We start from the raw sequence: 26,922 nt of genomic DNA on the forward strand, positions 1-26,922 counted from the left end.
TACTGAAGACAAACTTGAAGAAGCACTGGCCACCGACCACATCCTACATCCAACACTTACCCTCTTAGGGGATTTCAAAATATGGTTTGACTCACCCTCAAACCCCATGACCCGATAACTCACAGACAATCTAGAATCACTCAACCTAAAACAATACATCTCCACACCCACCCAAGAGAGATGTAACACTCTTGATGCGATTTTCAGCACCACAAATATATCTACACAGCGCTCCATACAATGTACTTCTCCATACTTCTGAGAAGAGCGGCTGGCGTTTAAGGCAACACACAAACACAGCCAACCACCCCCCTACCATTCCACTATGGAACAAAGTCGTAATCACCCCAGATCTAACACACTCCCTGCTCAACTCTCTCCACACACTTTGCCTCCAGGAAGGACCTCCAGTGATCAAATCCTTCTGCCCATGGTTTACAAACACCCTCACACCCCTCACTCCTACAAAACAGACCTCTCAGAGATAAGGACCAACACCCAGGTGGTTCACCGCCAATCTCAAATCACTCAAAACTCTCAAGCACCATCTGGAACGGACCTGGAGATCTGACCCCACAGCCCAGAACAAAAACAGCCTAGCAAGAAAAAACAGAACATACAGACTGGAAATAAAAAAAAAACAAGAAAACATTCTATGGGAACAGACTTCTAAACACTCAAAACCTGAGCAAGGAATTACATAGAATCATATCTGAATTCAAATCCCCCGCATGCTCGAGTCAACCCCCACCAATTCTGCCTCCTTAGGAATACAGCACCACAAATGGGCTGCTAAGGTAGTATAGGATTGACCTACAAATTAAGAAAAAACAAATATTACAAAGGGTATTACCCAAATTGTTTGTTTACAATTGACCGAATTTAAAGGGTCACAATTGACCTTTTCACAATTGACCGAATATATATATATATATATATATATATATATATATATATATATATATATATATATATATATATATATATATATATATATATATATATATATATATATATATATATATATATATATATATATATATATATATATATATATATATGGGTGTTGGGGGTTTGTTGTTGGGTGGGGGGTTGGGGGGGCTTTCCCCCCACATATATGGTACAATTGACCTCCACAATTCGGTCAATTGTGAAAAGGTCAATTGTCATTCGAACAGTTGTAAAACGAACAATTTGAAGACAACCATTACAAAGATGTGTTAAGGTCAGACATTCGGTTTGAGAGGAATAACATCTCTCTGTCCCTTTTAAATAGGCGGTACACCACCTTTTTTGTGGAAGTGTATCATCACACTCGAATTACAGCAAATGAAAGAAACAGCGTGGCTCTCTCTCTTTTTCCATGTCAATAACGAAGAAATCCTGTGCAGCATCCTTTTGTGTCCATAAACCAACAGTATATGCAAAACCCCCAGAAGATTAATTGAAAGACAATCCTGTTGTTGCAGAAACTGCATTTGTAAACTTGAAATGAAATGAACACACGTGTGAATCTGCTCTTTTGAAAATAAGGAAAATGCTGTTTAAAAGCTAATGTCAAATGACAGCTTTTGCTCACACTGAAATGTCATTGAATATGTGGGTGGGGGTTTGGTTACATAATGTACATCATATTTGTTCCCAAAAGACTTGGTTACTTAGAAAAGACTCTGAAACCAGTAAAACTGGGTTTTGGCCCAGGCACTGAATTCAATGGAGAGCCCTACCTCCCACTGCAAAGTCACATCCATAAGTGAACCGGTCTAGCATGACATATGAAAAGGCAGGGAGTGCGAGGATTCACTGCCCTACTAGACTAGCCGGCAGCCCCCAAAGAAAGAACAATGGAAGCCAGCAGGGCTGGTGAATGACTAAGAGGTGCAATTTCCTCCAGCACCCCTCTAAAGGAGGAACTGTCAAACTTCAAAGGGCATCATAAAAGTCCTTTGTTTTAAGCTGAGCCTGACAGAGACAGTTTGCTGTGGGGGTTGGCAGCACCACCCACAAATGTGGCAAATCCACCCCATTGACATTAAAGGACTGCAGCATTTTAAGACATTTTGCCCAGCACCCTGAATAAGTAGTAAATTAGTATTATGCCAGTTTTCTATGTGATTTTTGGACAAGCGTAAAAATACCAGGTACATGTTTCCAGTACTTGGTGAACTGAAATGGCCATGAAAGACTCATTTCGGGGTTCATTATAAATGGCACAAATAGGAAAATAGGTGGGATGATGCCAAATTGTTATGGGGAATATGTGTAGTAATTGACAGATTTTTAAATATTATGCATTTTATAAAAATGGCAAAAATGTGCCAAAAGGCGATGCTACTTCGCACAGAGTCGGCGATCATATTATCCAATTCCTGTGATCTAGTGAATCTGCATATCTACTGCTCATGGTGGTGGCTAGTATAAGTTTGAAGTTTTGATCTATAACTCATTTTTGGTAAAAAGTAGACTGGAGAGACAAAGAGAGACCATAAATGCAGACACCGAAATGATGTAATTTCTCCTGAATCAATTGGCCCCGGGGGAGGGGAGAGGACTGGTAGGCAGTCCTATTCCAGGAGAGGAATAATTCCAGCGTACTTCTGCCCAGGTTGTAAATTCAATTATGTCATTTTGGCTATATAAGGGGGAGACAGAGAAACACAAGGTACTCACTCTCAAGACTAAATCACTCACTCAAGAATCCAAATCCATTCAAGATCCAGGAAACCAGATACATCGATCCAGGCAGATCCATGCATTCATCCAAATCCAGGCACACCCAAGAATCCAGGGAGAAAGGAGAGGAGGCAGCGGATCCCATCCTAGAGAGCCCAGTGACCAGATCCCTTGGCCCAGCTGTCCCAGTGACCAAAACCCTTGGCCAAGCCATCCAGAGTGACCATATCTCTTGGCCTAGCTGTCCAGAGACCTCACTGGCTTTCCAGAATCCCAAAATCAACCATACATTGTAAGTAGCACATAACCCCAGTTCCCAAAACGGCATATCCTGCTCTTTTTGACCCTTGCACCCCATTGAAATCCAATTCAAATCCCAAATTTCCAGTATAATCTATTCACCTTTCCATAGAAGAGTCTGTCTTAGTCTGTGTCTGTAGTGTACATAGTTCTTTCTGTTATGTGTGTAAATCCTTAGTACCATTTTGAAGTAAATTAAGTAATTCCCATATAAGGAAATTCACAGTGCGAGCTGGTTAAAATTCGAAATTAACCCCCTTGCATTCAGTGTCTTTGTTTATATAACTATAGTAATTAAAATATAGCCTAAATAGAATTAGCCTTTGTATAACAAAAAACGAATTTGCCCGTGTTTTGTGTGCTGTCCAACCAATTCCGATTTGCCTCTGTCCCATAGAAAAACCCAAACTGCAATCCCATTAAGATTAGCCGTTTTCTATCAGAATCCTATCTGTTATGTGCATCTGTGTCTTGTCCCGAAAACCGATTTTCAATTTTGACAGTTCATGCTTTCTTGGTAGTAGAGACGGGAGTGTCAACTGGAAGGAGATTGATAAATGGTCCAACCAGATGCATGGTCTGGTAGTTATATTATCAAGAAGGATGTTTCCACTTCCGACCCTATCAAGGATATGTGCTTTAATATGCATAGGTACAATATTATGTATTTTTATCTGGTGGCCATTTAGAGCCTTCTCAAGATCGAGAGATTTATTATCTTTAGCGTGGCCCTTCCAAAGATTAAAGTCTCCCAATATCACTAAAGCAGAATTGGCTGTCAATAAAGGGGCTACAACATCTACAATCTCCTAGCAGAATTTAGAGGATTCACCCGCTGGACGATAAATTAAAACCAGGTTTATGCTATGAATTGAATCAGGGAGCAATTTGATATCTAGCAAGTCACAATCAATGCACTGTATTTTTACTTTGTAAATTCCTAGTTCCTTTTTGCATATTACAGCCACACCGCCTCCTAGGCTCCCGTCCCGGTGCTTTCCTAAGAAAACATAGCAAGGGGGCATCACCTGTTCAATGGTAGGGCCGTGTGCGTCAGTGAGCCAGGTTTCCGTGATACACATGATGTCCAGACTGTGTTCTAAGATATAGTTGTGAACATCAGTCATGTGTTTCACCAGCGATCTGGTTTTAAGTAAAGCTAACGTTAATTTTGTCTGGAGTAATCCTTTCGTAGATGGGGTATCAGCTTTCAGGGGAGTTTTTATAGTGGAATGAGGGTCAACTGTAGCATAATCAAAGTCAGTGGTCTGTGAGCAATCTACTGTCATCATTCTGTCTACATTAGGGATGGGAAAGTCATGGACTGCTCCCTTCCCCATATCGGCGTCCAAAATATCCTGAATGTTAGAAGTATGGGCAGTATCTTGAGATTTAGCTAGGGTTTCCTTGAACTCTATGGTACGTACAGATGATTCTTCTCTAGCCTTAGCTATGGCTTGCAGAATTTCGGCAATACCCATTTGACAAAGTTAGGAGAAAGAGACTGAAATCTTACCAGCCGCTGAATCTGCTCATCTGTGCACAGACTAGCACAGACTAGTTGAACCCGTGCGCACTGGCGCGTTCGCACCAGGTTTGAGGAGGAGTGCGCCGAGAACTACAGCTGCCTCTGGGTAGTGTAGTCTGGATGCGTTAGTGCGTGCAGAGGAGGAATTTCCTCTGATTTAAATCGCACTAGTAGGTAGCAGTGAGGATCAAGCTTACAATTTAAAACGTGCAAAATGGTATCTAGGGACAGTCAAAAGGTGAAACACAATAACCTCAAGTGAAGTGATTTTTAAAATTGAGCGCAGCAAAGTAAAAACACGTAGCAACATGATTTAGCAGGACAGCAGCACAATAATAACACTAATAGCACGTATAAAACATGGAATAGCAACAATAAGGTAGCAAGTAGCAATTAAACTAAAATACTTGTACCAATCTGCAGGCAGGCTTTATGTATCCATGAGATGGATGTTGCGTAGTACGTACGCAGTGTGCGCATGCACGAGCCTCGTTCTGGGTCAGCCATGCGCGTTGTTTATAAAGGAGGTCCCGGACGGCAATTGCAGCCAGGACCCTGTACCAGAAACATGTGTCCCGTGTGTTCTCTGTGTGCATGCGTTTGAGCGTGTGTATGCCTGCTGGGGCCCTGGGGGTCACTCGCCACCTGCAACACTGGCGACGAGGAACGGCAGCAACACGTGTCCCGTGTGTTCCTCTGTGTGCATACATTTAAGCGTGTGTATGACTGCGGGGGCACTGGGGGTCACTCGCCACCTGTAACACTGGCGACGAGGAACAGCGACGGCGGGGAATGAGGCATTGCTCCGGCTACTGCTGAGTCAGAGAAAGTGCTTTCTTTCCCCACGCGGTCGCAAACCTATGCACTTGGCCGGCGGCCAGCTTGGAAGACAAGCGGATCACAGCGGTTGCGGCCCACACGGGTGTTCATGCGCCGGCTGTGATCTGAGACATTTGCTACAATTTTTGGAAACTCCATGGCCCTGTTTGGATAAAAGGGCCGTGGTTAAAAAAAATAAAAATAAAGGAGAGATGGCTGAAGGCAACACTTACACCTGCTGCAGGCCCGCCACACCCCCGTCTTGTGCCTTTTGGTGCCTGAGCACCCATCCGGGACTCTTGAAGGTCAGTGCTAGTCCAACAGAGATACCCTCAACCCAGTCACCACCATGGAAGAGGAGGGGGAAGAAGAGGGAGCCCCTGCGCCAGTCCCACACAGATTGCATAGTACCCTGGCAACCATGCCTGAATTTGATACCACAGGCCCACCATCTAAGCTGGGACCGAAGTGGCTACTGTGGGTAAAGAAGCTAGAATGCAGTGAAACAGGCCCTCCAGGACCATTTCCTCCCCATGGCGAATGTCAATTTCGACAGATTTGTGATGTGTGCGGAGAAGCAACAAGGAGAAGAGTCCTTGGACCAGTTCTGTGAATGGTTGAGGCACCTCGCAAGCACCTGCAGGTGGGTGAATGAGGAGGAGATGGTGCAGAACCATCTAATCTATGGGTGCAGCTCCGGGAAGCTGAGAAGGCAGGTGCTAAGGGAGCAAGGCCTGCCGCTACCGCAACTCCTTGACACTGGGAGAGCGTATGAACTGGCAGAGTCCAGAGGTGCAAAAATGGACGCACCTATGCATCCGGGGAAGAGTGAGGACGCCTTTGCCATCGGGCGCTCTGTCCCAGATAGGGCGCGCTGGGCCCCAAGAAGGGTGGACAGCCCCTCTGTGCCTGGAACTCTGCAGTCCTGTGCGTACTGTGGATATGATCTGCCTCATGCTGGGGAATGCCCGGCAAAGACTAGAGTCTGTGGACGGTGCGGCTCACCAGGACATTATGCGAGAGTGTGCAGGGCCTCAACCCCAGTGGCTGCGTCGAGGGGGCCAGCAAGGTCAGGCGGGGGTAATGCCCAGGGCGTGAGGGGTGTGTAGTCGATTGAGCAAGGCATGCAAGATCTGGACATCGCCGAGGAGGAGGAAATCTTTTTCATTTCGAGTATCGCCACAGGGTCAAGGCAGAGCAGGCAACTGACGTGCGCAGTGAACATTGCTGATGTGCCCACCCCCGTCTTGATCGATACAGGGGTGGGCACATCACCAATGGTCTGTGTGCTGGCTGCTGAACACTACGAGGCTCTCCCAGGTCCTCCCAAACTGGAAGAGTCCAAAGCCCGGATATATTCCTTCGGGGGGGACACACCACTGCCGATTCAGGGAGTCTTTGTAGCTCCGGTGTCACATGGGCTCAATAAGATCAAGACAAGGTTATTTGTGACAAGTGTGAGCCCGCACTCCCTACTAAGTTGTGCTGCTTCCGAAGCCCTTGACATCGTACACTTCACGCTGGAGGTGTATCACACAGACATTGATCGCCTGCTGCAGCGGTTCAAAAGCATCTTTCAAGGGGTTGGAAAGCTGAAGGGCGATTCCCTCAGACTCCACATTGACAGGTCCGTGAGGCCGACGGCCCTCACGCATCGAAGAATCCCCTTCCACCTGAGGGCACAGGTGGAGAAAGAACTTCAGTCACTCATCGACTTGGAAATTATTGAGAGAGTGGAGACCCTGTGGGTCTCACCCATAGTGGTGGCACCAAAGCCCAAGCAACCAGGGGCTGTCCGCATCTGCGTGGACATGAGACTGCCAAATGCCGACATCAAGAGGGAGCACCACCTTACGCCCACGCTAGACAATATTGTAGGCGAGCTGCAGGGGGCGAAAGTCTTCTCCAAGCTGGACCTGAAGTCTGGATACCACCAGCTGGAACTCCACCCGGAGTCGCAGTACATCGCCACCTTCACGACTCATGAGGGGCTATATCACTTTAAAAGACTCAGCTTTGGTGTCTCGTCAGTGGCGGAGGTCTTCCAGAACGTCAACGGAGAGCCCTGGCGGGACTAAAAGGCATCATCAACATGTCGGAATACATTCTGGTCTTCGCACAGTCGGAGTCCGAGCACCTGAAAAGATTGGAATGTGCCTTAGAGAGACTCAAAAGTCTAGGGCTGACCCTACACCGAAAGAAATGTGAATTCCTCAAGGACCAGATCGAGTTCTTCGGATTCGTATTTCATGCAGGGGGCATATCGCCCGACCTCGAGAAGGTGAGAGACATACGTGAGGCAGCCCCGCCAGAATCCCCAGCCGAGATAAGAAGCTTCCTCGGCATGGTGAACTATTGTGGGCGATTCATTCGCAACCTGGCATCTCTGTCTGAGCCTTTGCGGGCCCTGACGAGGAACGACATTGCATGGGCGTGGACGACGGATGAACAAAGGGCGTTTGCTGAGATCAAGAATGCCCTTTCGGGCCAGGAAACCATGGCATACTTTATCCCGGACAGGGAATCGGAGATAGTCAGGGATGCCAGCCTGGTGGGGTTGGGAGCGGTGCTCATGCAAGCGAACCCTCAGGGGCTCATGCGTCCAATCGTATATGCCAGTAAGGCACTCAGAGAGACAGAAAAACGATACTCACAGATCGAACGGGAGGCCTTGGATATCCTATGAAGCTGCAAGCACTTCAGGATCTACATTCTGGGTAAACCTGTTGTAGTGATAACCGACCACAAGCCGCTCATTCCGATTATGGCGGGCGCATCCTCCAAACCACTGCCACGCATCGAGAGCTGGATGCTGTCACTGATAGAATATGGGGTCAAGCTGCAGTATCGCCTGGGCACCCACAACCCAGCGGACTATCTGTCCAGACATCCGAGGGCCGGACGCCCTCGAGACACAGCCAAGGTGGTGGACTGCATTGAGATGGTGCGCAATGTTGTGGAGGCAGCCCTGCCAGTGGCCCTGGCACGCCAGGAGATTGCGGGTGCCTCGAATGAAGATGAGGTGTTCCTGGTCATCAAGGAGGCAATGGACAGCGGAGAGTGGACAGAGGTGCTAAATAACCACGCCAGGAGGGAGATCGGGGTACAAAGAGATCTCCAAGCGCTGTGGAAGGTATGCAATGAGCTATCAGTTGCGGATGACGGCTTTCTGTTGAGAGGGTGTCAGATCGTCATCCCGCGGGCCTTGGTGATGAAAGTGCTACTGATGGCCCACAAGGGACACCAAGGAACAGCGAAGACAAAGGCACGTCTAAGACTGAAGATCTGGTTCGCAGACCCGGAGCAAAGGGTGGATGAGTTTGTTCACTCAGGCGTACCGTGCCAAGCGCCCACTCCAGTGGAAAGAGGACCACCAATCAGAGCAATGGAAAGAAGTGAACAGCCGTGGGGGACGGTGCATGCCGACTTCGGCTCTATGGGCAGAGGACTGTACTTTCTCACAGTGGTCGACCAATGGTCACGCTATCCCAAAGTGGAGCCGGTAGAATCCACGGCCAGCGACCAAACCATCCTGGCACTGGAGAAGATGTTTGCCACCCACGGTTTCCCCACCGAGCTTTGTTCGGACAACGGCCCGCCATTCTAGGGGCAGCAGTTTTCCAGGTATTGTGAGGAAAGGGGGATCAAACAGCGAAAAGTCACCCCGCTCTGGCCCAGGGCGAATGGGGAGGCCGAGCGCTTCATGCGGACACTCAACAAGGTCTTCAGAATCTCACTGGATGGGGGAGGGGAACTCTTTGAATTCCTGCGAGAGTACCGCACGACCCCACATCAGTCCACCGGGGTCACGCCGGCCGAGGTCTATTCAAGCGGTGCCCCAGAGGACTGCTACCAGAAGTGGAGGGGCAACGCCCTGGGGTGATTGACAATAACCGTGTACGCATGGAGTGGGGGATCAAGAACAAGTGGGAAAGTGCCCGCAGTAACCTGCCCGAATAGTTGATCGCGGTAGGGGACACTGTCCTGGTCCGGAACAGAAGGCCAGAGGGTAAGCTGTCCCTCCCGTACGAGGCCCAGCCTCTAGGAGTGACTCATGTCAAGGGGTGTATGGTCACGGCAGCCAATACCAAGAGCACAATCACGCGGAACGTGTCGTACTTCAAGCGGATCGAAGCCGCACCACCCACTGTGCCGCCAGAGGCGCCGGGACCCGGACCAGGACCACCACCGAGGGGCGAAGTACCTAAAGAGGTCCCAGAGACATCGAGAGTGCCTCGAGAGGAATCCAGAAGGTACTCAAGCCTCGAGGGGCGACAACTCCCGCAGAGGTTCCAGGACTTCATCATGGACCCCGTCTCTTAAGAGGTCGAGAACTGTTACTGTGTTCCCAGGTTGTGACTGTTCTTTGTTAATGTTGGAGTTGTTCATTGTTTGGGGAGAAAAGGAGGAATGTTGCTTTCTGGGCCGCACATGTGCGTTGTTAATAAAGGCGGTCCCGGACGGCAGTTGCAGCCGGGACCGTTCCAGCAACACGTGTCTCGTGCGTTCCTTCGTGTGCATGCGTGTGAGCGTGTGTATGCCTGCGGGGGGCCTGGGGATCACTCGCCACCTGTAACAATGGAGTGAACAATGTAAAGGGCGTGATTCACACAAATATTTTCAAGGGGAATTTCCCATGTTAAAAACATTTTTGTATAAAATTATCAAAACAAAAAAAAAGGTTTTTGTAAATCAGGCCCAAAGAGTAAAAGCGAGTTTGCCTTGTTTTTGTTCTTTCCTTGTGCACTCCGACCTGGGGACCTGTAAATCCGCATGATGGGTATTCCACAAGACATACGTTCTAATCCCGTGCATGCAATTTACATTGCTTATAAAATAACCCCATTTGCGTCTGTATTGTTAATTTATCTCGAATGTTGATGGTAGATTAGTGCATTACCGTCTCAGAGGGGAGCACATTTTGAATAAATCTCTGACAAGAGCATTTAGAGATGCTGCTCTTATGTTTAAATGGTCAAAATTCAGTCATATCAACTTTGTTTCTCTTTAACTCGTGTTTGAGTGCAGAGTAGACATCACGGCCTAAATGACATACAGTGATGGGCAATATTATCCAATCGAAGTATAAATACACCTAGCTGACAGGCAATTTTCAACTCACATTTGCACTGATTTCCCAGAGTGACCAGTATAGCAAAAGCACCTGCCCCGAAATGACGAATGCAAAATGCACAGTCTGCGCTTTACAGTGTATGCATGCACTAGTGCTACATTTCCCGAACCTGGTGCTAAATTGCAAATCATGTGTACATTTTATGTAACCTGGCCCGCTCTATGAAGTCACAATGCAAAGGATAGCTCTCAGTTATGACACCATACCTTAAATGAAGGGACATGGTAGTTGCCAGAAACTTGTTTGAGAAAAGAAACACCATGTTCGAAAGCATCATTTCCATGCACAGACCTGTTCGAGTTTGCTGGTTAAATTCGCCGCCATGCTTTCCGCAGCATTGTCTTGGGATTGCTGTCTGCAGGGGGGCTTTCCTGAGTCTTTGAACATGGCGCCCTTCTCCAGGAGGCTGTCTTGCTTTGCAATCGGCAACGCCAACGGGCTGCTGTGTGGAAGAACCAATACCACGGTTAGGTCTGTAATACAACAGGGAATCCCTCCAAAAACATAGCAATGCACGTGGCCTGATAGCAGAATCCCATCTGCCAAATATCACTGCAGCCTGCTGAAGGAGAATACACGCATGCGCAGGTAACTCCACGCTGCCTAGAGCTGAGTACCTAAACAAATGCTCTAGCCACTTTCATTTACAATTTCATGTGAGATATCTGCAGAAAAAAAGGATCAAGTAACTCAAACAGAATATTCATGAGTGTTCACTGATTAGCCAAATATTGATTCAACTAAATGTGCAATTCTACAAACATACACAGATTTTGTAACTTAAGTACCGTTGAGCAGTACGCCAGGTGCACTGTTGCTTCTTCTTGCGTATTAAGTGGATTGGGGATGTAGGGCTGACTGTAATTCAGTAACAGAGTCTATGGCGCTGTATGACTGAACTATGTTCTGGGAATGCCGAGAGTACCCAAATGGAGGCTGTACAATCAGCCATGAAATGAATAGCTTGCAAACAGTGGATCAGTTACAATTGAGCTGTGATTCTGTCAGATGTTCAGGTTCTAATCAGCCTTAGCCAAAATAGTAAATGCAGAGGGATCAAGGCTGATGTAGTCCCTAGCTCTCAGACTCCTGAAACTCCGAAAAGCCAATGCGTCTGATGTATTCCCTTTTCATGAATTGCTCCCATCAGATGCCATTAGCAATGATTTCCCTTTCTGAATGCTGTATCATATTACTTTGAGGATGGTTTCATTATTAACGAGTTCTTGTGGCATCAAAGCACCAGGCCAAATCATGTTATCTGCTAGGTATTTTCTCGTTTCCTTTTTTGGGCCACTGTTTGCTGAGTGGAATGGAAATCTGTAATGTGTAATGTAGTAATGTTGGATTTAGTTCCAACATGCCTCCATCCTACACAGCTTCTTGCAAGTGGGGAAATGATGTCATGGGTCTAAGAGCAGCATACAATTCTACAAGTCTAGCTTTCAAATACATGTTAAAATCCTTCTAAGGAGTGACATCATAGATTTCTTAAGCTTCCTTCTTGCCTTCTGTAAGAAGTCACTTAAACCACTCAATTGACCATATCCCCATAGTTGATGATGACACCTGTATATTGGCATACGTGTCCAGCAACCTTTTTGTACTAGTTTGAAGTCATACAGCATTACATGTTTGCCTTTCCCAAGGTAGGACAACCTCTCCCCTAGATCAGCCATATTTTAGGGTTGGACAATAATATGAAACAATGTGTTACTAAAGAACACACAACAGTGGGAACAGATTGTTCCATGGACACCAACTCACGAGGATCCAATCACACGTCTGCTCTCTTTCAGTTTACCTGAGAAAGATAACTATTTTAAAAAAGTCAGTCCAGGCTCAAGTGTCGGAATTACCCTCTGAGCAAGAATACGAGGAGCCTCCTTAGTGAGGTGAACTGCTTCTCCTGGCTCAGAGAGCAAGGGGTAGATATTGGGGTTCCTCTAAACGACTAGAGTGAAACCTCAAGTGATTCAAAATTAGCCAACAAAGTGCACATTGTCTATTGAGAAAGAAGCAGAACACGTTGAGTACGTCTCCCCACTCTCTTCCTCTAACTCGTATAGCTTTGTTTCTGCCATTTCCATTCCTTCCCTTCACCACACTAGCAATCAGAGGCAGACTGGCCTATTTGGAAATTGAGAGATTTTGCAACAGCCTGGTGCCTCTGGAAGTCCAGTAAGGCAGGGGGAATGTTGATGACATTTGTGCTTACTCCAAGCCTGCCAGCCTTTAGAGCAGGGGAGCAAAACTGAGTTTGCCAAAGGGCCAAATGAAACTTACATACTGCCTATAGTGGGCCGAAATGTAAGTGTGGGTGGGGCTTTTTCAAACCGCAGTTTTTATTTAACACCTCAAATACGTTTTTTAGGTGTACCAGTCTTTATTTGTGTTTCAAACTTCAATGTTGTAGTAAACATTTTCCATTTTTATCATGTCCTTCTTTCATAAGGACATTTGGCAATAATAGACAAAGAAGGCAAATCTTTCAGGAGAAAAATACTGGAAGTTAGGAGAGAAGGCAGAGATCAAATTGGCTAGGGGGCAATGTAGATGTTGAAAAGCCAAGGCAAGAGAATAGAGCTCTCATGGACACCACAGGTGGCAAGTGAGATGTAGGAGAGAAAAGGGCCCAGATGAACCTGGGAAGGTCGGTCCGAGAGGAAGGAGGTCAATCAGCCCAGAGCCAGGTTCGTGATGCCAAAGGCATCACGGAGCCGATTTATAAGGGTGGCATGATTGACCGCATGAAAGGCAGAGGAACGGTCAAGAAGGATGAGAATGGAGGGGAGCTGGAATCGAGATTTGTGAACAAGTCTTTATGAGTGTTCAGGAGTGAGGTTTCTGTGCTTCTGGCCGCTCTGAAGCCAGACTGGTGGTCATGGAGACAACCATCCAATTCATTGTGGTGGCTACGCTGGGAGATGGCTAGCTTCTCCAAGAGTTTGCCCAGGAAGAGGGTAATGGAGATAGGGTGGAAGTTAGCCAGACATGGAGGGTCACACGCCTGAGGGGAGCAATGGTTGCCCAGAATACAGAAATAGGTCAGGGAGAATATATGCCAGGATACCCCAAGACAAAGGGGGTGGGGTTAATCAGGCTGTGCAGCATGGTCACACCTTCATTGTATGATGGGCTTCCAGCAACCACCTGGTTGCTGGGAGTGCATTTCAATGATACAGGCTGCTAAAGGGCAGGTCTCAGTGAAGTGACTGAAAAAAACAGCATTCCCATGCCTGTTTTGGGGCGGGGTTCCATTTCAGGCCCTGGAGACTGGCTACGCCACACTAACCCCTTTTTTGGAATGGAGGTTAAGGGGAAGCTATGATTGATATTCTGGTTCCTAATCCCAGGTCACCTACTATGATATGATATACACACTCCGTCCCCTTTGCCAAGGGAAGAGGGCAGGAGCCCCCTCCTCACTGCAGCAACCAGGAAAACAGCTGTTAAGCTGTGCGGCATCACCCGATGCACGCAACAAGGCCTGCCTGACCTTGTCTCGCTCCCTGCCTGACCCCCACATGCCGGGCGCTTCGCGGCGCGAGAACGAGGCTGAGCCTCGCATTTGAATCTGCTTTCCCGCCGGCAGGCGGATCCGACGGCGGCGCACACGAAGGCCATACAAAGGCCTGTTCCTGCGCCCTGGACCCCTCACTCCGTCCCCTTTGCCAAGGGAAGAGGGCAGGAGCCCCCTCCTCACTGCAGCAACCAGGAAAACAGCTGTTAAGCTGTGCGGCATCACCCGATGCACGCAACAAGGCCTGCCTGACCTTGTCTCGCTTCCCTGCCTGACCCCCACATGCCGGGCACTTCGCGGCGCGAGAACGAGGCTGAGCCTCGCATTTGAATCTGCTTTCCCGCCGGCAGGCGGATCCGACGGCAGCGCACACGAAGGCCATACAAAGGCCTGTTCCTGCGCCCTGGACCCCTCACTCCGTCCCCTTTGCCAAGGGAAGAGGGCAGGAGCCCCCTCCTCACTGCAGCAACCAGGAAAACAGCTGTTAAGCTGTGCGGCATCACCCGATGCACGCAACAAGGCCTGCCTGACCTTGTCTCGCTTCCCTGCCTGACCCCCACATGCCGGGCGCTTCGCGGCGCGAGAACGAGGCTGAGCCTCGCATTTGAATCTGCTTTCCTGCCGGCAAGCGGATCCGACGGCGGCGCACACGAAGGCCATACAAAGGCCTGTTCCTGCGCCCTGGACCCCTCACTCCGTCCCCTTTGCCAAGGGAAGAGGGCAGGAGCCCCCTCCTCACTGCAGCAACCAGGAAAACAGCTGTTAAGCTGTGCGGCATCACCCGATGCACGCAACAAGGCCTGCCTGACCTTGTCTCGCTTCCCTGCCTGACCCCCACATGCCGGGCGCTTCGCGGCGCGAGAACGAGGCTGAGCCTCGCATTTGAATCTGCTTTCCCGCCGGCAGGCGGATCCGACGGCGGCGCACACGAAGGCCATACAAAGGCCTGTTCCTGCGCCCTGGACCCCTCACTCCGTCCCCTTTGCCAAGGGAAGAGGGCAGGAGCCCCCTCCTCACTGCAGCAACCAGGAAAACAGCTGTTAAGCTGTGCGGCATCACCCGATGCACGCAACAAGGCCTGCCTGACCTTGTCTCGCTTCCCTGCCTGACCCCCACATGCCGGGCGCTTCACGGCGCGAGAACGAGGCTGAGCCTCGCATTTGAATCTGCTTTCCCGCCGGCAGGCGGATCCGACGGCGGCGCACACGAAGGCCATACAAAGGCCTGTTCCTGCGCCCTGGACCCCTCACTCCGTCCCCTTTGCCAAGGGAAGAGGGCAGGAGCCCCCTCCTCACTGCAGCAACCAGGAAAACAGCTGTTAAGCTCTGCGGCATCACCCGATGCACGCAACAAGGCCTGCCTGACCTTGTCTCGCTTCCCTGCCTGACCCCTACATGCCGGGCGCTTCGCGGCGCGAGAACGAGGCTGAGCCTCGCATTTGAATCTGCTTTCCCGCCGGCAGGCGGATCTGACGGCGGCGCACACAAAGGCCATACAAAGGCCTGTTCCTGCGCCTGTTACGCGCATGGGAGCGTGGCGTGGCCACCCCCCCTGCACAATTTTACTACTCTCCAACCGATAGACTACCACTTGGACAATGAAAACGTACTGTAAGTACATGCCAGCACCGGAGACACTACTGTATGTTTGTAATCTTAACCTCTTTACTGAAATGTGCTCCCGGTCTCAAATACTGGTCGCCTACAGACCACATTAGACTGCTGTATTGTGCCCTTTGGTCGCCTACAGACCACATTAGACTGCTGTATTGTGCCCTTTGGTCGCCTACAGACCACATTAGACTGCTGTATTGTGCCCTTTGGTCGCCTACAGACCACATTAGACTGCTGTATTGTGCCCTTTGGTCGCCTACAGACCACATTAGACTGCTGTATTGTGCCCTTTGGTCGCCTATAGACCACATTAGACTGCCGTATTGTGCCCCAGGGTCACCTACAGACCACTTTGAGGAGCTAGCGCTGTGCCCTATGGTCGCAGCTCGCCCTGACACTAATCCAATATGCAAACCTGTTTGCCCCTCATCATGTTCCCGTTCTGCATTCTCCCCAACCACACACCCTGCTTGGGCCACTACTACTGGCCCCATAACAACGGTCTCAGCAAGCCGGCATGCCCCCGGCATCACCCTATCCCATGTCCTACACCGTTCCTTCCCTCTACTCCCCCATTCCCAAACAGCGCAAGTCCCACCTGAATGCCATCAAGCATCATGCTATCAGCCCTGATCCAATCTCACACGTATTGCCCACTGCAGAGCCACCTCACCACAGCCATACTGAAAAATTCTCTAACCCCGTGACAGGTGTAGCAAGACACTTCCGATTAAGGTCTCGTACTTTCAACCACCCCAACCCAGTCAAATATGAACACACACCTCCCAAACAAATTAGGCCCAGAGTACTGCCCCCTCATCAAAACCATACTCCTAGCCAGAAACCCAACACTACTTCCAAACCAGCCCCGGACACCCCCAATAAATTACTATCCACCTTTAAAGGAGCGCTTATCAATGCCCGCTCCTTAGGGGCGCATGCTATAGAAGTTCACGACCTCATTATGGAATCACAGCTCGACATACTAGTAGTCACAGAGTCCTGGCTCCATCAAGCATCAGGTCCACTACTAACTCTGGCAATCCCATCCGACTACACCATATTTAGAACAGATAGGACCCACTCACAAGGAGGCGGTGTTGCTATAATAGTCAAGACTAAATTACAGCTTAGATCTTGTCCCATCGAAAGTATTGAAGGGTATGAAACATTACTCGTAAAATTTCCCATAAATGCTAAAACTACGATTAATTTAATAGTAATTTATAGAGCACCTAGCCCCAACAACCACCCAGAGACTGAAATTCCATTGCTATTAGCTCCACTAATAAAACCTAGCTCAAAATACATCATCCTGGGTGACCCTAACCTAGGTTTCAATGATAGCCAAGATGCCAAAGCAGAATCACTTCACTCCGCCCTGAAGTACATGGGCTTCAGCCAACTAGTTAATGCACCCACACATATCAAAGGCAGGACTCTTGACTGGATCCTCTCCCTTAATACCCCCATAACCATTGAGGCCATCTCCCCTCTTACTTGGACCGATCACCATAACATTGTATTTACAATCAATCCCTCCGAACCCACACAAAAGAAACCTCAAACCATGATTACCTATGAAACTAGAATCGCCCGCAAACTCACGCCAGAAAACCTCACGCCTCCTCTTTCAAAAATCCTAGATTCTACCTCGATCACTAGTGACAACCCCTGTCTCCTAGCAGACATATATCACAACTGCCTCACTGCAACCGTTAATGCTATAGCACCGCTCACCACCAAGGCAAAACGCTCAGACAAGCGATCTAGCTTCTGGTTCAATGATGATCTTATCGCCCTCAGAAGAACCAAACGCGCGTGTGAACATGCCTACAGAAAGCATCCTACTGCAGAGGCAGAAAAAGCCTACCAAGAAATAAACAAAACAAAATGAATAGCTTGCAAACAGTGGATCAGTTACAATTGAGCTGTGATTCTGTCAGATGTTCAGGTTCTAATCAGCCTTAGCCAAAATAGTAAATGCAGAGGGATCAAGGCTGATGTAGTCCCTAGCTCTCAGACTCCTGAAACTCCGAAAAGCCAATGCGTCTGATGTATTCCCTTTTCATGAATTGCTCCCATCAGATGCCATTAGCAATGATTTCCCTTTCTGAATGCTGTATCATATTACTTTGAGGATGGTTTCATTATTAACGAGTTCTTGTGGCATCAAAGCACCAGGCCAAATCATGTTATCTGCTAGGTATTTTCTCGTTTCCTTTTTTGGGCCACTGTTTGCTGAGTGGAATGGAAATCTGTAATGTGTAATGTAGTAATGTTGGATTTAGTTCCAACATGCCTCCATCCTACACAGCTTCTTGCAAGTGGGGAAATGATGTCATGGGTCTAAGAGCAGCATACAATTCTACAAGTCTAGCTTTCAAATACATGTTAAAATCCTTCTAAGGAGTGACATCATAGATTTCTTAAGCTTCCTTCTTGCCTTCTGTAAGAAGTCACTTAAACCACTCAATTGACCATATCCCCATAGTTGATGATGACACCTGTATATTGGCATACGTGTCCAGCAACCTTTTTGTACTAGTTTGAAGTCATACAGCATTACATGTTTGCCTTTCCCAAGGTAGGACAACCTCTCCCCTAGATCAGCCATATTTTAGGGTTGGACAATAATATGAAACAATGTGTTACTAAAGAACACACAACAGTGGGAACAGATTGTTCCATGGACACCAACTCACGAGGATCCAATCACACGTCTGCTCTCTTTCAGTTTACCTGAGAAAGATAACTATTTTAAAAAAGTCAGTCCAGGCTCAAGTGTCGGAATTACCCTCTGAGCAAGAATACGAGGAGCCTCCTTAGTGAGGTGAACTGCTTCTCCTGGCTCAGAGAGCAAGGGGTAGATATTGGGGTTCCTCTAAACGACTAGAGTGAAACCTCAAGTGATTCAAAATTAGCCAACAAAGTGCACATTGTCTATTGAGAAAGAAGCAGAACACGTTGAGTACGTCTCCCCACTCTCTTCCTCTAACTCGTATAGCTTTGTTTCTGCCATTTCCATTCCTTCCCTTCACCACACTAGCAATCAGAGGCAGACTGGCCTATTTGGAAATTGAGAGATTTTGCAACAGCCTGGTGCCTCTGGAAGTCCAGTAAGGCAGGGGGAATGTTGATGACATTTGTGCTTACTCCAAGCCTGCCAGCCTTTAGAGCAGGGGAGCAAAACTGAGTTTGCCAAAGGGCCAAATGAAACTTACATACTGCCTATAGTGGGCCGAAATGTAAGTGTGGGTGGGGCTTTTTCAAACCGCAGTTTTTATTTAACACCTCAAATACGTTTTTTAGGTGTACCAGTCTTTATTTGTGTTTCAAACTTCAATGTTGTAGTAAACATTTTCCATTTTTATCATGTCCTTCTTTCATAAGGACATTTGGCAATAATAGACAAAGAAGGCAAATCTTTCAGGAGAAAAATACTGGAAGTTAGGAGAGAAGGCAGAGATCAAATTGGCTAGGGGGCAATGTAGATGTTGAAAAGCCAAGGCAAGAGAATAGAGCTCTCATGGACACCACAGGTGGCAAGTGAGATGTAGGAGAGAAAAGGGCCCAGATGAACCTGGGAAGGTCGGTCCGAGAGGAAGGAGGTCAATCAGCCCAGAGCCAGGTTCGTGATGCCAAAGGCATCACGGAGCCGATTTATAAGGGTGGCATGATTGACCGCATGAAAGGCAGAGGAACGGTCAAGAAGGATGAGAATGGAGGGGAGCTGGAATCGAGATTTGTGAACAAGTCTTTATGAGTGTTCAGGAGTGAGGTTTCTGTGCTTCTGGCCGCTCTGAAGCCAGACTGGTGGTCATGGAGACAACCATCCAATTCATTGTGGTGGCTACGCTGGGAGATGGCTAGCTTCTCCAAGAGTTTGCCCAGGAAGAGGGTAATGGAGATAGGGTGGAAGTTAGCCAGACATGGAGGGTCACACGCCTGAGGGGAGCAATGGTTGCCCAGAATACAGAAATAGGTCAGGGAGAATATATGCCAGGATACCCCAAGACAAAGGGGGTGGGGTTAATCAGGCTGTGCAGCATGGTCACACCTTCATTGTATGATGGGCTTCCAGCAACCACCTGGTTGCTGGGAGTGCATTTCAATGATACAGGCTGCTAAAGGGCAGGTCTCAGTGAAGTGACTGAAAAAAACAGCATTCCCATGCCTGTTTTGGGGCGGGGTTCCATTTCAGGCCCTGGAGACTGGCTACGCCACACTAACCCCTTTTTTGGAATGGAGGTTAAGGGGAAGCTATGATTGATATTCTGGTTCCTAATCCCAGGTCACCTACTATGATATGATATACACACTCCGTCCCCTTTGCCAAGGGAAGAGGGCAGGAGCCCCCTCCTCACTGCAGCAACCAGGAAAACAGCTGTTAAGCTGTGCGGCATCACCCGATGCACGCAACAAGGCCTGCCTGACCTTGTCTCGCTCCCTGCCTGACCCCCACATGCCGGGCGCTTCGCGGCGCGAGAACGAGGCTGAGCCTCGCATTTGAATCTGCTTTCCCGCCGGCAGGCGGATCCGACGGCGGCGCACACGAAGGCCATACAAAGGCCTGTTCCTGCGCCCTGGACCCCTCACTCCGTCCCCTTTGCCAAGGGAAGAGGGCAGGAGCCCCCTCCTCACTGCAGCAACCAGGAAAACAGCTGTTAAGCTGTGCGGCATCACCCGATGCACGCAACAAGGCCTGCCTGACCTTGTCTCGCTTCCCTGCCTGACCCCCACATGCCGGGCACTTCGCGGCGCGAGAACGAGGCTGAGCCTCGCATTTGAATCTGCTTTCCCGCCGGCAGGCGGATCCGACGGCGGCGCACACGAAGGCCATACAAAGGCCTGTTCCTGCGCCCTGGACCCCTCACTCCGTCCCCTTTGCCAAGGGAAGAGGGCAGGAGCCCCCTCCTCACTGCAGCAACCAGGAAAACAGCTGTTAAGCTGTGCAGCATCACCCGATGCACGCAACAAGGCCTGCCTGACCTTGTCTCGCTTCCCTGCCTGACCCCCACATGCCGGGCGCTTCGCGGCGCGAGAACGAGGCTGAGCCTCGCATTTGAATCTGCTTTCCTGCCGGCAAGCGGATCCGACGGCGGCGCACACGAAGGCCATACAAAGGCCTGTTCCTGCGCCCTGGACCCCTCACTCCGTCCCCTTTGCCAAGGGAAGAGGGCAGGAGCCCCCTCCTCACTGCAGCAACCAGGAAAACAGCTGTTAAGCTGTGCGGCATCACCCGATGCACGCAACAAGGCCTGCCTGACCTTGTCTCGCTTCCCTGCCTGACCCCCACATGCCGGGCGCTTCGCGGCACGAGAACGAGGCTGAGCCTCGCATTTGAATCTGCTTTCCCGCCGGCAGGCGGATCCGACGGCGGCGCACACGAAGGCCATACAAAGGCCTGTTCCTGCGCCCTGGACCCCTCACTCCGTCCCCTTTGCCAAGGGAAGAGGGCAGGAGCCCCCTCCTCACTGCAGCAACCAGGAAAACAGCTGTTAAGCTGTGCGGCATCACCCGATGCACGCAACAAGGCCTGCCTGACCTTGTCTCGCTTCCCTGCCTGACCCCCACATGCCGGGCGCTTCGCGGCGCGAGAACGAGGCTGAGCCTCGCATTTGAATCTGCTTTCCCGCCGGCAGGCGGATCCGACGGCGGCGCACACGAAGGCCATACAAAGGCCTGTTCCTGCGCCCTGGACCCCTCACTCCGTCCCCTTTGCCAAGGGAAGAGGGCAGGAGCCCCCTCCTCACTGCAGCAACCAGGAAAAAAGCTGTTAAGCTCTGCGGCATCACCCGATGCACGCAACAAGGCCTGCCTGACCTTGTCTCGCTTCCCTGCCTGACCCCTACATGCCGGGCGCTTCGCGGCGCGAGAACGAGGCTGAGCCTCGCATTTGAATCTGCTTTCCCGCCGGCAGGCGGATCTGACGGCGGCGCACACAAAGGCCATACAAAGGCCTGTTCCTGCGCCTGTTACGCGCATGGGAGCGTGGCGTGGCCACCCCCCCTGCACAATTTTACTACTCTCCAACCGATAGACTACCACTTGGACAATGAAAACGTACTGTAAGTACATGCCAGCACCGGAGACACTACTGTATGTTTGTAATCTTAACAGCTTTACTGAAATGTGCTCCCGGTCTCAAATACTGGTCGCCTACAGACCACATTAGACTGCTGTATTGTGCCCTTTGGTCGCCTACAGACCACATTAGACTGCTGTATTGTGCCCTTTGGTCGCCTACAGACCACATTAGACTGCTGTATTGTGCCCTTTGGTCGCCTACAGACCACATTAGACTGCTGTATTGTGCCCTTTGGTCGCCTACAGACCACATTAGACTGCTGTATTGTGCCCTTTGGTCGCCTATAGACCACATTAGACTGCCGTATTGTGCCCCAGGGTCACCTACAGACCACTTTGAGGAGCTAGCGCTGTGCCCTATGGTCGCAGCTCGCCCTGACACTAATCCAATATGCAAACCTGTTTGCCCCTCATCATGTTCCCGTTCTGCATTCTCCCCAACCACACACCCTGCTTGGGCCACTACTACTGGCCCCATAACAACGGTCTCAGCAAGCCGGCATGCCCCCGGCATCACCCTATCCCATGTCCTACACCGTTCCTTCCCTCTACTCCCCCATTCCCAAACAGCGCAAGTCCCACCTGAATGCCATCAAGCATCATGCTATCAGCCCTGATCCAATCTCACACGTATTGCCCACTGCAGAGCCACCTCACCACAGCCATACTGAAAAATTCTCTAACCCCGTGACAGGTGTAGCAAGACACTTCCGATTAAGGTCTCGTACTTTCAACCACCCCAACCCAGTCAAATATGAACACACACCTCCCAAACAAATTAGGCCCAGAGTACTGCCCCCTCATCAAAACCATACTCCTAGCCAGAAACCCAACACTACTTCCAAACCAGCCCCGGACACCCCCAATAAATTACTATCCACCTTTAAAGGAGCGCTTATCAATGCCCGCTCCTTAGGGGCGCATGCTATAGAAGTTCACGACCTCATTATGGAATCACAGCTCGACATACTAGTAGTCACAGAGTCCTGGCTCCATCAAGCATCAGGTCCACTACTAACTCTGGCAATCCCATCCGACTACACCATATTTAGAACAGATAGGACCCACTCACAAGGAGGCGGTGTTGCTATAATAGTCAAGACTAAATTACAGCTTAGATCTTGTCCCATCGAAAGTATTGAAGGGTATGAAACATTACTCGTAAAATTTCCCATAAATGCTAAAACTACGATTAATTTAATAGTAATTTATAGAGCACCTAGCCCCAACAACCACCCAGAGACTGAAATTCCATTGCTATTAGCTCCACTAATAAAACCTAGCTCAAAATACATCATCCTGGGTGACCCTAACCTAGGTTTCAATGATAGCCAAGATGCCAAAGCAGAATCACTTCACTCCGCCCTGAAGTACATGGGCTTCAGCCAACTAGTTAATGCACCCACACATATCAAAGGCAGGACTCTTGACTGGATCCTCTCCCTTAATACCCCCATAACCATTGAGGCCATCTCCCCTCTTACTTGGACCGATCACCATAACATTGTATTTACAATCAATCCCTCCGAACCCACACAAAAGAAACCTCAAACCATGATTACCTATGAAACTAGAATCGCCCGCAAACTCACGCCAGAAAACCTCACGCCTCCTCTTTCAAAAATCCTAGATTCTACCTCGATCACTAGTGACAACCCCTGTCTCCTAGCAGACATATATCACAACTGCCTCACTGCAACCGTTAATGCTATAGCACCGCTCACCACCAAGGCAAAACGCTCAGACAAGCGATCTAGCTTCTGGTTCAATGATGATCTTATCGCCCTCAGAAGAACCAAACGCGCGTGTGAACATGCCTACAGAAAGCATCCTACTGCAGAGGCAGAAAAAGCCTACCAAGAAATAAACAAAACCTATAAAACAGCTACTATCACCTACAAATCTAATGCGTATAATAATAGGATCAGCAATGCGACCTCAGATACCAAGGAACTATTTGCCATTCTAAAAGAATTGGAAAACCCTTCCCCAGCCATAAACCCAACCATCCCCAGCAAGGAATGGTGCACCACTATTCAAGACACACTAACAGCCAAAATTGAACTACTCCAAATAAAAATCACATCCAAAAAACAATCACTAGCCAACAAACCTGCCCTCCTTAATCTAAATCGACCACATCAGGAATTCACCAGCTCCCCATTCCACTTCCCACCAGTATCCCAAAATGTAGTGTTTGACACCATCGCCAAACTTAAAGCCTCCAACTGCAAAGGAGATTCTGTCCCCGCATCAGTAGTCAAATCCTGCGCCCACACCCTCACCCCCATTATCACCAACTTCGTGAACGCATCCTTCAATACTAACCTAGTACCAGCTAGCATCAAAGAAGCCTGGGTCACCCCTCTCCTGAGAAAAGCTACCCTAGACCCTACTGTGCCCACTAATTACAGGTCAATAACAACTGTCCCATTTCTCCTCAAAATATTGGATAAATTAGCATACAACCAAGTCCAAACTCACCTTGAACAAAACAACCTCCTTGGCACGAGGCAATCAGGCTTCCGCCCCAACCATAGCACAGAAACGGCACTCCTTGACTTAAAAATCCAGATGGATACCCTCAGAGACTCAGGAAAACTCTGCATCCTCCTCCTACTCGATCTCTCCGCAGCGTTTGATTTAGTAGACCATAATAAACTGTGCGCCACACTAGCGAAAGACTTCAACTTCGCCACCGAAGCTACTACCTGGATCAAATCTTTTCTTGCTGACCGCACCTCCAGGGTCGCCATAGGTAAAGAAGCCGCCGACCCCATCATAGTACCCATTGGTGTCCCCCAAGGTTCCTGTCTCGCACCAACATTATACAATGCATACACTAAACTCCTCTTCTCAGCGCTAGACGACATGGGTGTCATCTACACCAACTTTGCAGACGACACCCAGATCCTCATCCCTTTATCGGGAGACTACACTCAAGACACCGACACTATCAACAAAATATATGCCATAATCCAAAATTGGATGGCACTAAATAGCCTCTGTCTCAATGATGAGAAGACTGAGGTTCTCATTGTGGGCTCCCAATCCAAAATAGAAGCATTACATGCTGATTACTCATCCATCAACATCGATGGCACAAACATATCAGTACTCAAACAAGTAAAAACACTAGGTGTCTACCTAGATGCCAACCTCACCATGACCAAGCACATTAACGCCCTCTCTTCCTCTACCTCCTACACCGCAAAACTTATTGCTCTCAGTCGCCAATTCTTGACACCCACCAACTGTATCACGCTGGCAAGAGCTTTAATCTTATCCAGGCTCGACTACTGCAACGTACTCTACCTGGGTACCTCAAAAGCCAATCTAAACAAACTACAGCTTATTCAAAATAAAGCCCTTCGGGCGGCCCTTGGATTAAGGAAGTCAGATCACATCTCAAATATTAGAAGAAACCATCACTGGCTCCCCATCGAAGCCAGGGTCACATTCAAAGCCCTGTGCGTCACATTCAAATGCATCCACTCTTGTGTCCCCATCTACCTCAACCACGCCATCACCAAAAAAGTATCAAAGAGGCCCCTCAGATCTAACAGTCAACTACTCCTAGCCATCCCCCGCTACAAGACAACCAAGGCAGGAGGCAGTAGTTTCCAATACCTCGCACCCACATATTGGAACACTCTTCCCCACCCCATCAAAAATGAGCAAACGTTCTCAGGCTTCAAGAAATCCCTGAAAACGTGGCTATTTAACCAAGACTAAAATCCCCTTCCATGCTTCAGGAAATATCACTGTACTGAAGCCCTGCATTAAATGTCTTCGTGTATGATTATTTTGTATTCACATGCACTGCGCCCGATTGGCAATTTCTAAGAAATGTTTTAACCAAGCTGTCTGTAACATCGCCGTGGTACCCAAGGGTTTGGGCGAGTAATAAATGCAATAAATAAATAAAATAAATAAATATTTCTGGAGGCAATTAAAAGGTGAGAGGGACAGAGGAGGTTGGCAGGAAACCCAGTTGTGAGCGAAGGGATGGGGAGGGGGGTCTGTTCTTTGGTGAAAACTACAAAACAACAGTGTAAATGGGACTCAGCAGAGACTCCTCTTAGAGTGCCTTTTGCAACTTTCCACAATCTGGGACCTGGCAGGTTTCAGCCCACCTATGTCCCAGAGATAAGGAGTGCATTGGCCACTTTTACTCCCTAACAATGGTCAAATACTCCCAAATAAGAAAAGGAAGGAGTAAAAATACTTCCAACAAAAAATAGGAAACAGACACATAGGAAGGATTCTGTCCCCCTGTTTTCACAGCAAAAAACTATTATTATTATCCGATCTGAGGAGGTAAAACAAAAGTATCCTTTAACATGCCTATTGAAGAGTTGTAGCTAAAACCTCTGAACATGAAAATAGGGAGTACAAATATTCTCGCAGAAGAATTTTCCCATGCTTCCACCTACATAGCATCCCAAATATGGCAATAGCTCATTATTGGGTGCATTAGAGGCACACAGTGGCTAAACATGCCACATAATGTGAGTGTTGGGCATGTGATGCCAAAAAGCAGCAAACAGCGAGTGTGTCTTGCCATGCACTGGAAAATGAGCTGAATATTTGGGAACAAGATAGCAAGCAATAGTTTGTAAATGATGCAGGGACTTGGCTAGACATTGCTAAGCCCATTTAACTGTTCTAAGTATCGGTCCATACAAGAGCAATACCTGGCATATGGTGTACCTGGGCATAGAGTAGCAATAGCTGGCAAATGGGGTGTGCATCTGGGCATACATTGTCAGAAAAAGTGCCACCAACCCCTTATATATGATAAAATGAATTGGACATGGTTTAATGTCCTGGCAGTACCCTGCAGTGATGCGAGCACTTTGCCAAAATATGGCAATACTTCACATAGCATCTGGGCACAGCATGGAAAAACACTGAAATTGAAGGCATTCTTTGGGCATGGGCTGTGAAGAGTCAGAAATGGTTTGAATGCCAGTTCATACAATGACCCCGACCACACAGTACACATGTTCATCATTAAAATACATGCAAACGTATTGGTTTTGGCAGAACATATTTCTCTTTTACCCACAATGCAGTGCTCACATTAAACACATCACCCTGGTAAGATGGCTGTGGTTTGATTCAGGCATCAGATGGTGGTTCGCAGGTTTGCAGGTATAAATGCTGATAAAGGCAGCTCCGCCTTTCATCCTGGAGATTGCGATAATGTCAGGGGTAATCGGCAGGCTTTTCCCGCAGC

At 48.7% G+C, this 26,922-nt stretch overlaps 1 protein-coding gene across 3 annotated transcripts in view; it reads right to left on the minus strand.

Annotated features, from left to right (window-relative positions):
• Positions 1-26,922, minus strand: part of MYO16 (myosin XVI) — a 3,167,675-nt gene that overhangs the window by 1,998,992 nt on the left and 1,141,761 nt on the right. For all 3 annotated transcript variants that reach the window (XM_069636567.1, XM_069636564.1, XM_069636566.1), the window contains exon 10: positions 10,746-10,896. In XM_069636567.1, coding sequence (XP_069492668.1) covers positions 10,746-10,896 — 151 coding nt within the window. The remainder of the gene's footprint in view (positions 1-10,745; positions 10,897-26,922) is intronic.

The sequence above is a fragment of the Ambystoma mexicanum genome, chromosome 7p (assembly GCF_040938575.1).
Source record: "Ambystoma mexicanum isolate Mex_15411 chromosome 7p, UKY_AmexF1_1, whole genome shotgun sequence".
NCBI classification, from domain to species: Eukaryota; Metazoa; Chordata; class Amphibia; order Caudata; family Ambystomatidae; genus Ambystoma; species Ambystoma mexicanum.